The 13072-nt window shown below is 35.4% G+C and overlaps 1 protein-coding gene across 1 annotated transcript; it reads left to right on the top strand.

The window, feature by feature from the left end:
- The first annotated feature begins 9318 nt into the window (after positions 1-9318).
- Positions 9319-13037, top strand: chgb (chromogranin B). The gene is made up of 5 exons (XM_046836852.1): positions 9319-9516; positions 9950-9996; positions 10077-10173; positions 10286-11859; positions 12581-13037. The coding sequence occupies exons 1-5, from the start codon at positions 9471-9473 to the stop codon at positions 12632-12634; spliced, it is 1818 nt and encodes a 605-aa protein (XP_046692808.1). The 5' UTR covers positions 9319-9470; the 3' UTR covers positions 12635-13037.
- Positions 13038-13072: the final 35 nt, after the last annotated feature.

Below are 13072 nucleotides of genomic sequence, written 5' to 3'. Positions count from 1 at the left end.
ATGAAAAGATAATCAGTATCATTCACTCACTGCTTGATGGGTACTATTCAGTACAGCTGGCAGTTAAAGACGTGTGAGGCGTCTTTGTCTTAAACTACACACTTTCAGATATTTGTCTTCTTACACAGTTGTGCATCGGGGCCTCCCAAACCTTTTTCTGTCCTTGTTAGAGCCGGTTTGTGCTACTTTCTGAAGGGAGTAGTTAACAGCATGATAAGAAATTTTAAGTTTCCTCGCAATTTCTCACATTGAGTAGCCTTCTGTTCTAAAGACGACAATAGAAACAATGAAAGTTCTTTCTTTCTGGCCATTTTGAACCTGTAAACAAACAAACAACTGCTGATGTTCAGTTACTAAACTAACATAAAGAATGCTATACTCCCTTGTTTGCTCCATTAGTACAATGGTTCTCAGCTGTGCAACACAATTGCAAAGGGTTTTCTCATAATCAATTAGCTGTATAAAATAATTAACTTGATTTAGCAGCCGTACCAGGAGATTGATGCAGATGACTGACAACTGTTAATAATCGGCCTCTGTGCAAAAATGTAAATCATTCTTTAAAAATCATCTGACTAACTTTAATTGTTTGTTAAATAGATAAAATTGTTTGTGAATTGCATGAAAATGGATTTGGAAAACAAAGAAATGGGCAAGTGAGCCCAAACTTTTGAGCTATAGCGTATATGCATTTTAATATTGCGCCTTAAAAACCACAGGCAATACGTTACACTACTGGATACATGCTATGCATACTGTGTTTTTTTAATATGTATAATGCAAGCTGAGATATTACTGATGTATCAGTATTGTTAACTGTAACTATAGTTTCAGTGCAATAACAAAGGCAACAGAGAATATGAAGGACAGCATGAATAACAATGTGGTGCTTGTTACAGAAGTCATTAATGAAAGTATGCAGAAATAGACAAACCAAATGTCAAAATTACACACACTTAATGAGACCTATGTCTTTTCCTTTGAATGATGAACCCTGTGTGATTAAGAAATAAGGTCTAGAAGTTAATAAAGATCTGGTGACCCAAGTGGTTATGATGTCGTGTGTGTTCTGTTTAGCAAAGGTGTGTTGAAGGGGGGGGGGCCTGACTCCTTGTGGGAGGAGCTGTCATGGTCATGTAGTAGCATCGGGATGCTCTAATAACTTTTGCCAGATGGTTCATGGTAGGGTTCATTCATAGAGCTGCAATCTTTGTGGATGCAGCATTTGCAATAAATATTATGCAAAACAATATTCTAGACTGTTTTCAATACCTGCTAAGGTCCTATAATATGAGATGTTGGAATTCCTGTACCAGGTTCTGATTCAATTTGATTGGTGTAAAGAAATTTAGCTCCCACTAGCAATTATTCATTAATCTAAATAACAGCATTTTAAGTGCTCCCTTAAGGCCATAATTTTTTATCATTGATATTAAGTTACATTACACTTCTTTTTGGGTTTTTTATAACACTGTAACAAAACCTTAATGGTTAACCATTGATTTATTTTCACTTAGACCTGCAGTTTGTACCTTGTAATCTAATTTTTAGACTGATGAAGCAATAAGATCTCCCAGGATTGTGATTGTCTTCATGCTGGAGTTTGCTGCTCTGCTCTTTCAGAAACGCTAATGAGCAAATTTATTGCTCTCATTGCAAACCAATGAACCCCTGCAGGTTCATGTAGGATGTAAGAGTCTGCAGACATTGCTCTGTGACCTCTTAAGGATTGTTATAATAATGGAATTGAGAAGATTTGACAAGCAGTTATTATTAAGTCTGATAATGCATTTAGAGTGTGCTTTATTTATGGTAATATCTAATTAATATTTGCTATGCTAAGTGTCTCGGTTATTATTCTTTAAGCATATTATACTTTATCATATTCCCTGAATCTGCACAAGAAATCAGCTTTTTAAATAGACGTTTCTGAAGTTCAGTGTTTTTTGGCTTTCTTTCATTATTTCAGATTTCTTTTTGTTATTTTATATAACATATTTTTTATTATTTTAATTAATCAGTTAAAAGTGTTTAAAAGTTTGGTGGAAGTGTCTTATGACGTTTTTACAGGATTAAAAGACATGACATCATGGATGCTAATGAAATTAGATTGTATCTGTTTCTCAGATCGTATCTGTGCCTCCCTAACAATGTTACAATTTAACAATTGAAAACTTGGAGACCAAGCAAATATTCTCATGACGTCTAATGAAGATTATAATATTTACTTTGCTTGCAATAAACTCATATCCAAGCCAGTCCAAAGGTTCTATACAATGTGGTTCACATGACCATTAAGAGTAGTCTACCCTTATTGAGAGCTAATAATGAATTAATTTAATTTTTTAATATAATTAATCATTTGCATTTGAAAATAGCTTTATTTGAGTGTGCATGGGTCATTTACACATCAAGAGCTGCACACTGTGATGGGGCTTTGTGTGAGACCGTATCATTTTAAACGAGTTTAAACAGAACAAGAATAAAGAGGTTTTTAAGCTTTTTTTTAGAAACACACATAGACGTTCGTGCGCACACACACACACACACACACACACACACACACACACACACACACACACACACACACACACACTCTTTTTCTTTAGTAATATAATATAATCATGCAAAGAAATGAGCGATCCAAATTTGTTTATGTGATTAACATTGCTGCAGAGCTTCTTTTGTTTTAATATATACAAAACCCACTATATTGTTTTCTTCTTGTCCGTTAAACCTGTCCATACATGTAGAAAAGAATGATTGACAGATGCACTATAAAACAGGATGGGCACTCACCGGCAGCTGAAATACACAGAATAATGAATAAAGTTAGTTAGTCAAGACAGTAATGAACAACTGAACAGGATAACCCTCTAGGCCAGGCACTGTTCCTGGCTGAAAAAAAACAAATGTCTTTTCCAATCAGTCAGTCCAGGTTTAAAGAGAAATTGCTAAAGGCAACAGCACTGTCTGAAGTCAGATGGTGTTATGTAGGACATGACATAAAGCTGGGAAGTAAGTTTAAAATGATAAGGTCATTGCGTATATTGAAGATTTACCAAAGGGTTGCATGTGCAAACTTTAAAAATCTCTTTCCTACTTACAAATGCAAAATACACAGCCGTGTATTTGCAAATAGATTCATTTTTCATCTGCTTTCAAAGTTTCAAAGGCACTTTGGGAACACAAATGTGTGCACAAATGAATATGATATTAAACTTCTATTAGGTTTTTTCCAAATGGTTTATTTTATTTATCTCCATTTATTAGAGGGACGTCTATAGGACGTTTTGGGAACAAAGTAAGAGAGGACCGATTGAGATGGTTTGACATGTGTAGAGGAGGGACATGGGGTATATTGGTAGGAGAATGCTGAGGATGGAGCCACCAGGAAGGAGGAAAAGAGGAAGACCAAAAAGGAGGTTAATGGATGTGGTGAGGGAAGACATGCAGGTAGTTGGGGTGAAAGAGGCAGATGTAGAGGACAGAGTAGTTTGGAGAAGGATGATCCGCAGTGGTGACCCCTAATGAGAGAAGCCGAAAAAGAAGAAGACAAAACTAAACTATAAGTCTGAATATGGTCACCTAATTTATGCTTTAGTGTCTTAGTACATTCATTAAAAACCCATTAATTCTTTATTTTACATTGTGACCCAACAGGAATGCACCCTCTATAGACATTAATCTACTTAACTGGTTATAAATCCAAATTGAAACCTAATGAGACAAAGGTCACTTAAGGAGGTCAATATTGTTTAATGAATTCTTGGCATTAGGATTCATTATTTGTCAGCAAAATACCAGCTCACATCAACCAAGGCTGGGTTTGCTCTGCAAAACAAACATGCCTCCATTATCAGGAGGGGTTAAATAGATACCTGCAAGATCCAATTCATCACGCTTTCTCTGAATTAGATTAGGAAGGGAAAGGGCACAAGTCTGACAAACATCTCAGAGTTGAAACTGCCAATTTGATGTCCATCAGCCTTCCTTTATCAGTAATTAAACCTGAAAATCAAACATAAAGCATGAACCATTCAGAGGTTTTTTGTTTATTCAAAATGTAGTTAAATGTAGTTTTACTAAAAAAAAAAAAAAAAGACAAAGAAAAAACTTATTTACATTCTTATATTTTCCTTTCATATTTCTAATATCTGGTTTTGTTTACTTTTTCTTATTTTTATTAGCCTGAAATAAAAGTATTGTGTAGTGTAGTGAGTATTGTGAAAATGTTTATCTTTTATAGTACTAATCTAGTGAATATTGAATAATATAGTATAATTTATGCATTCAAGTCATCTGGTCAAGTAAATGTGCCTTGGGAATGATCCTTCAGGTCATTTTTAATGGTTGATAACTGTATTTATAAATTTCTTTATTGTCTTTCTATCTGAGAAACAGAAAGGTATTGCTTCTATACCCTAGACATTACAATACTGTACAGTTGAATTCAGGTAATGTTTAAGTATATCTGAACTCAGGTTAGAACTTAAAAAGTTAATAGGGTAACACTTAATACTTTATTGTAGTTTTACTGTAAAGTGTTGTCCTGATGGAAAATTGATGAAGTCGATTCACATTCCACATTTGTGATTAGCAAATTATGGAACATATAGAGACACAACCCAAAACATTGTGTTAGTCATTTGGAGTGAAGTTTTCTGTTTGTTTGTTTTGATAAAATGTTTGAAATAAATCAGCATGACAACTAGGCACTGCAAATTTTACAAAAATCAGTTGTCTATTACTAGCATAACACTTTATCAGCCCTGAATACTTTTTGCTCTTATTACTGAATTATATTAGAATTTGACTCTCTCATTCCATTGTTTTAAAATAATGCCAAAAGATGAACAGGTGAATTAACCAATATTAATGGAATCCACTAGAAATAAAAATGCAATAAGAAATAATTTAAACTGATGTTAACTTATGTGGACTTTATGATAGATTGATTAAACTTTATATGATAAGGAAATGGGGGTTGGGAATTTTACACAGCACTAATCTGCACTGAGCAAGAAGACAAGTTTATTATTCATCACTTGACAGCACAAGCCTGCAAATTATGGCTTACAAGTGCGTTGTGGCTCTTGTCACTCCAACTGCAGTTTATTTTAATGACTTTGACAGTACTGACTTTAATGTCTGGGCATTTTCTCTCTGCCAAAGAAAGCAGATGTTAGGTTTTGTGTGAAAGGCATTACCATAATGAGAGAAAAAAAAAATCAGTCAACCGCTTCCTCCTGCACTTGTCATATGTAGCGACATTGAGTGACATCCTCTGTGACAAGACTTACAGCAGTCTCAGCAACTTAGATGTATTATTAAATGGAGACCTTGCTCAACAGAATAATAAGAATATCTTCTCACGGTGTGTTGAGTAGACTTTTTGTTTCTGAGGTTTTATCTCTTATAATGAAAGCTCTACTGGTTTCAACTCTTCTAAAAAGCTTGGTTCATGGATTATTCATCTTACAGTGGCCTTATTGTCAATAAAAACATATATCTGTAGTCACAGTAACCTCAGCATTCCAGTCTATTTCATTTCTATTTCTTATTATTACAGATGTTTGTGAGAGTGTGCTGTTTCAAAACCCTAAAGTTTTCCCTCAGGGAGGCATTAAGGGATTAAAATGGTTTTAGTCAGTTTGATAATGGCTTAATTTATGCATACTATGAGCTTAATTTCCCAGAAGCATCGCAAAGCTAGGATAATCTTAACTGGGAGAGTAAGTACTCATTGTAATTCTCGCTCAACCATTCAGTGAGGATCTTTGTGCTGTGATGCTTTTATCCTGTGTTTGAAGGTTATTGCGAAGCTAAGTTTTGGTTTTGAAAGCTAAACCCCTAGTCCCCTTGAAATAGTTTTACCTTAATGGTATTTTTAAAAACTGTGAAATTGGTACTAGTATTAGAATATTTTACAATTAAAGAGAATATGATCTGGATAAGAGAATCTGCTAAATTCAGAGTTTGCAGAGCATCCTTCTGCACTGTGGGAGTTATAATAGAAAGGTTGAAAACGTATGGAGACAAAACCAAGAGGTGGGTACTGCAGGTCCATCACAGTAAAATAAAAAGAGCTAGACACAATGTGTTCTGGTCTTTCCAAACCCTGAATGCATAAGTTAGCAGAGTCCATTCATTGCACACCTGGAAAAGTGTATTTGAGCACTATAATAGGCAGTACCCACCTCTCCGTGTTGTCTTCGATCAAAATAGCCTTGGACAAAAGAGAAGAGGAAAAAAGAACAGCACAAAACTCTGCTACACACACACAAATTACAGTTCCCCCAGAAAATGAGTGCAAGAACCAAAATTATCAGGTGTATAAAATAAACAACACAAAAAAAAAAAGAGGAGAGGGAAGAAAGTAGGAAGGCAGTAAATGTTTTCTAGTTTAGTACAATGAGCTGGCAGAAATCGCACACTGCAATTTATTTGATTAAAAAACCCCAGAATATTATAATTAGCTGATTTGTAATAAGAGAAAAGTTAGCTGTGAGAACAGCTGTGAGATAAAAGGACACGAATATATCACGACTTTAAGGCTACCATGGCAACAACAGCTAGCTTGTACATGAAGTCTGTAAATAGGATGTTCATTAGATTTAAAAAAAAAGCCTTCTCATCTAAAAATAAATGAGAAACTAAACTCTGTATTTTACTGTTCTCCTTTGATTGCCTTTTTAAGTGTAGAAAAGAATTGAATTAGCAATAGTGTATAATGGTCGCTTGCAACTTATTTTATTAAAACGTTAGAGAAAATATTGATTCACTTCACAACAAATAGAGCAAATGTGTTATCAGTATTGTTTAGCGTTATAATAGAACCTAAAATCTTAATTCACTTTTGTCCTTCTATGCACTTTGCTTTTATTCCATCCATGCAAGTTCTGAAAAAGCTACAACCCGTGATTTTCATGGTACTGGTTTGTAAACACAACTGGATTTTCATTGAATGATATTGTTTACTTTAACCTACTGTCTGTCTGACTGCATTAGAATTTAAGAGCATAAGACAAGATACCGGTGTGGTTCTTCATATTTTAGCTGTTAAGAGTATAAGATGTTAAGGAAGAGAGAAAACACTGCATATTGGTGAGCAATATGCAGTGAAAATACAAACCAGGTTTTATTATGAGAGAAGAATGATCACTTCATTTCAAATCTCATATACACACATTATATACTGGACTGCTTTTTGTTTACATTTATATGCATTTCAGATTTTTTTAAATTTGATTTATTATTTATTTTTGGGTGTCAAATATTAAAAGAAAACTAAGATTTTTTTAGCAAGTGAACCATCACATATTACTTTTGTATATTTCAACCATTTGTCCAAGGAGACCAAAACAATGCTCCTCAACTCTTTTTCCCAAGACACTCATCAGCAAATTATCCAGTGCTTTCTGAGTGTGCTGGGAATAGGAAAAAAATCAGACAACGGTCTAATATCTTGCTCTTGCATACACTCTAAAATACAATACAGAATTAAACCACCTGCAACCCATACACCAGCTTTGAACCTGGTGTATTGTATGAACTGTGAGTGTCCACCATCCTATTAGAGGATTATTTAAAATTATCTCTCTGCCATAATCCTGAAGGAATTCAATACTTTCTGCTATTTGAGCAAGTGACTTGCTTCTGATCATAATTAAGCAGGCCTCTGGCTGATACATTCATGAGATTCATTTCTAATTACCATTGTTTATGAGTGCCTGCTTATGTTTGTGTCTTTAAGCAATCATGCAATTTGAATTAATTATGCACCATGAATAAATTTGAATGTTGTAGCACAGATATTCACAGATCCTCACAAGAAAGTCCAGTGACAATGTGCACTAGGCTAAACCACACAGCATTCTTTAGATCTCAATTTCTTATGCTGATGATGTTCGCAATATGAAATTAAAAGAATAAATGCTAATATATAATTATTAAGGGATTTTTTATGAGCAGAGCTTATCTCAAGAATTGTTTGCATTATATGCTCAGACTTAACACAGCTACTCAGAATAAATATATGAACACTTCTATTTAAAACATGTCATATACACACATCATCTGCACACAGAAACAATGTTTGTAGATCTACAAAGACTGCAGTGTTTTATTTTTGGTTTTTTTATTTCAAGCTTATTACAGGGGGAGATGTTTTTATTATATAATTAACTACTAGAGAAATTTACTGTGTGTGAGCTGCAGAGGTTGGCAAAGGACTGATATAAGACACAGTTTATTAGTAGTTATGAAATTGCTGTTTGTGAGTTTAATACATTAATGAAACATCAATTTCATTATTTTAAATATTTAAGTTTAGAGCTCCTTTAAGTCCTTTAAATTACATACCAAGGTTTAGGAAAAGGTGACAAGTGGACACTAGCTGCACTTAATTATATATAGGGTTTCATATATAGAAAAAGATTGTGTAATTAGACAACGGTAATGGCTTTATATGAATACCCTATGCTGATTATATTAATCAACAAGTAATAAGCAACCTTGATGATTCTCTACATCACCTAACATATATAGACAGAAGACCATCACACCCCTATGTATTTAATGTAATAATTAATTTGAGGTTAAGTTTCTTTTTTAGTAATCACATTCACTCTTCTCAAGTCAAGGATATTGTCATTTCAACCATTAATTGGAAGGCTTTTTTTTTTTTTTACTAGATTTTGGAGTTTGGCTGTGAGAATTTGTGCTTATTTACTTACTAGAGTCATTACTCATGTCAGGCACTGATGCTGTGTGAGGAGACCTGGGGTTCTGTCCAGTTCATCTCAATGGTGTTAAGTGCAGCTGAGGTCAAGGAATGGTGCAGGATACTGAAGTACTTCCACTCCAAGCCAGGCAAAACTTATATTCATGGACCCCACTTTGTGTATAGGCACACTGTCATGCTGGAGCAAATTTGGGCTCCTTAATTCCCATGAAGGGAAATCTTAATTCTATAGATTAGAAAGACATTGTATACAATTGCAAGTGTGTTCTTCTATCATTGTGATAATAGTTTGGTCATGTAGTGCATGTGTTATGAAGTAAACGTTGGGGTTGCTTTTGGAAGCATAAAAGCCTATTTTATGAGAGTCAGCGGCCACCCTGTGCCACCCACGTTGCCCATGCTTTTAACATCAACATATTTAGCATAAAAAGAAAAAACTCAGTTACCATTGTGTCCTCCGGGACTCCGCTTTATTTCAAAGGCTGAGTGTGCTCATGAATATTACATATCTGCGGGTTTTGATATATAAAACGGGCTCCGGCCAGCGCTTCTTCACCGGGCTGTGACGCAGGTCTTGGAGACTCCGCCTACTCGCGCTGAGACCTGATCGTTCCTGCGCTGGCCGGGCACAACGCGTCTCCCGCGCTCTGTGCTGCAGGCAGAAGCTTTCACTCTTGATATTTTCAGATCCGAGCTTTTATTAACATTAAAGAACAGTTTCATCATGAAGCTTTTGTTTCTCTTTGTCGCGACTTTGTCCATTTTCGGAGGTAAGTCAGTCCGATTTTTCTTTCTTTTCACAAATAATTTCACTGCAGTAAGTGTAATACCGCATGCACACATTTCAGCACCACGGTCAGCGTTAGGGCACGACTCACGCAAACATAGGTGCATTAAAACTCATTTTATATCTATATTGCAAAAGACGTAACTAAGGGTAAAGATTGAAAAACCATTTCTTTGTATCCTCAATATCAGTTGTGTCATATTTTTAAGGATCTTCTCATCACTATATTTCATATAGAGATGTTTATATCTCTCATCTTAGGACTGCATTTGTTACTTTATTATTCTAAAATACTAGTACATGACCACCAGTTGACTCACATATACTTCTATATGTTACTTTCTCAAAATCTCATGTAATATTTACATTTCAATATTTTTTTTCTGATTTACTTATATTTTCTTTTTTTCCTTCAGAAAGCAAGTCTTCACCATTGGGACAAGATGGCAGAAAGGAAGACATGGTATGTCACATTTGGTCTTTAATCACTGAGGACTTAACATCTGAGCTGTAAAATTAAAACACATCTTCCTTTTACTTAAGCTTATCCAGTGTTTGGTTAAGGTCCTTACTAAGGTGGTATCCAAACCAGATGGCACTTCTTGGCAACCAGAATGTAAAGACATTCTTCAAAAGCAAGGCAAGTTACATTCTTTATGATTATGTGACAACCTGATGCATTCTATTGAAGGGAATCTTTATCTAAAGATACTGGTGTTATGGGTGCAAATATTCTTCACATTTTCTCCTAGGTTCTAGCCAAACACAGCTAGCAAAAACAAATGAAGAAGAACTGCTTCCTGTAGAGCAAGATGAGAAAAGGGAGTTCAATGCCAGGGCACAAGAAATCATCAATGAACTTCTCAAAGCACACGAGGAAAAGCATGAAGATATATATGAAGAACGGAGCCAAGAGGAATTTCCAAATTATATTAAAAGACACCTTTTAACAAGTAAAGAAAAACGTGAAGATCCAGACAATGAAAGGAGCCAAGAGGAATTCCCTCAAAAAAGACACAGTTTACTTTACACCAAGGAGAAGCGTTGGGATGAAGACGAAGAACGAAGCCAAGAAGACTTTCCAACTTATGAGCAGAAAAGGCACCTTTTCTTGAACAGCAATGAAAAGCAGGACGATCCCGACTATGATCGAAGCCAGGAAGACTTTCCAACTTATGAGCAGAAAAGGCACATTTTCTTCACCAGCAAAGAAAAGCGGGATGATCCTGACTATGACCGAAGCCAGGAAGACTTTCCAACTTATGAGCAGAAAAGGCACATTTTCTTCACCAGCAAAGAAAAGCGGGATGATCCTGACTATGACCGAAGCCAGGAAGACTTTCCAACTTATGAGCAGAAAAGGCACATTTTCTTTACCAGCAAAGAAAAGCGGGATGATCCTGACTATGACCGAAGCCAGGAAGACTTTCCAATTTATGAGCAGAAAAGGCACATTTTCTTCACCAGCAAAGAAAAGCGGGACGATCCTGACTATGACCGAAGCCAGGAAGAGTTCCCAAGCTACGTCTATAAAAGGTACCATGATAAAAATAGGGGAACAGAGAAGCAAATTTGGAAACCTCATAAATACCATTACAATCAATATCATGACTCATCAAATGAAGACATTGGATGGCTAAACTTCCAAGAGAAAAGGTTTAAAGCAGAGAGTGCAAAACAATACTGGGATCCAGTTCAACAATACCACCACAAAAAACAACACAAACATGATGAGCCCTCTAATGAAGAAATGGAGAGTGAGAAGAGGGTCTCATGGACCAGAGGGACAGAGGAAGGGTCAAAGGATGGTGAAGCGAGGGAAAAAAGAATCTGGAAGCCGAACTATAACAACCACATCATGAACCTATTTCACAAGCAAGGTAAATTTGAAAATGAAAATGATGCAAATCTCCAACACTTTGAGACTTCCACACGCCGTTCACCTGAAGAAGAAGAGGAACAGCTAATTGCCCAAGAGCTAAATGAAAACAAGCACTATAATGACAACCAAGAAGAGCAGAAAAGGCACCACAGTGATGCAGAAGAAAAGAAGCAGGAGGAAAAGTCAGAGCTAAGAGAACTGATAAAAAAAATAAACGAGCCGGAAGAACATCTGTTGAAAGCGAATGAGGTTTATGACAAACGTAATCCCTGGATTAACCGAGGATACCATCATCCAGCCTGGTATAAGCGCAATGCTGAGGTAAACGGCGATCTTGAGGAGCTTGCCAATGCCCTGCGATACAAGTTGGCTCTTCTGTCTGAAAAACAGTCAACTGAAGGGGATAAGGCTTTCCCTCACCAGAGGGCTCTTACACCAGACAAGGTAGATTTATTAGTCCCAAAAATAATAATAATAATAATATTAATCTGTAAAAGATCTGTAATTGTTTTTTTGTTTTTTTTAGCAGTCTCTTTCTGCAGTAACAAATTGTTACTTTTTAAATGCTCAGTGAAAAGTTCTTATATACAGTATTAAAATTTTATTTTCTTTAATAAAATACATTTGGCTGGCTGTCTTAGAAAAGAAACTGTGTTCTTGTTGCAAATGGTGCTGTAAAACAAAAGCCATGGATTCGAGTATATAAAAAAAAAAAAAAAAAAAAAAGTTGTGCCAGCAAAACCCATGATTTTTATTTTTATAGAAAAGCAGTTAGAAACAGTCTTTGCAAAAGCTTCTCTCCTAATAAGCTTAAAACTCCCAGCTTTAAAGACTCCATGGTAACTACTTGTGCCAAGCCTGATGCCAATATAATGGCAGACTAATTATCACTATTACTGCAAAAAATAAATGATAGAGTGGTCTCTTGTCCACAGATTTAACAATGATAGGGGGCTAGAATTTAGGACAAGCTTAAAATATAAATTATCATCCTGATGGACACTTTTTCCACCATGAGGGCACTTTGCACAGAATATTTTACTTTCAGCAAGAAAACAAAACATGGCAAAGAAAGTAATCAAAATATAAACTACAATCAGCAACAACTGGCTTCATATAATTAATTCAGCAGCTAAAATGTATGTTCTCTCTTCTCTCTCCTTAGCTGAAAGAACTTGAGAAACTTGCCTCTGCGGAACAACGAGCACAAATGAACTAGCCTTGGCTAAAAGATGAGAGAACCGACCAGACAAGCAACATCTCGCACCCCTTTATGAATTTCCAGAAGATTAGAATGATGCTGCTTTAGGATTTATTAATGCACTCAACTGAAAACTGTGTTTGTTTATAGCACTTTTTTAATGTGAAAACATGTTTGACAATAAAGGCCTTATAATAGACACCTGCTTACCAATATACAGCCTAGATATTTATTAGACTAAGCTTTATCTGCAAGTGAAAATTATGAGAAAAAAAAAAAGCATAAAAAAAAAAAAGAATGCTCGTTATTGGTCATCCTGTGCACGTGTGAAATATAATAATAAAACCAAGCGCATGCCCTCCTATATGTTTTTGCAATGCTTGTATGCATCTAATAAAATATGTTACAGTGGAACCTAAAACTGTCAACCACATTTTTATCTAATGGGAATTTATG

The sequence above is a fragment of the Silurus meridionalis genome, chromosome 23 (assembly GCF_014805685.1).
Source record: "Silurus meridionalis isolate SWU-2019-XX chromosome 23, ASM1480568v1, whole genome shotgun sequence".
Taxonomy (NCBI): Eukaryota; Metazoa; Chordata; class Actinopteri; order Siluriformes; family Siluridae; genus Silurus; species Silurus meridionalis.
Note: the sequence above shows the minus strand (reverse complement) of the source record. Positions and strands in the feature narration are given on the sequence as shown.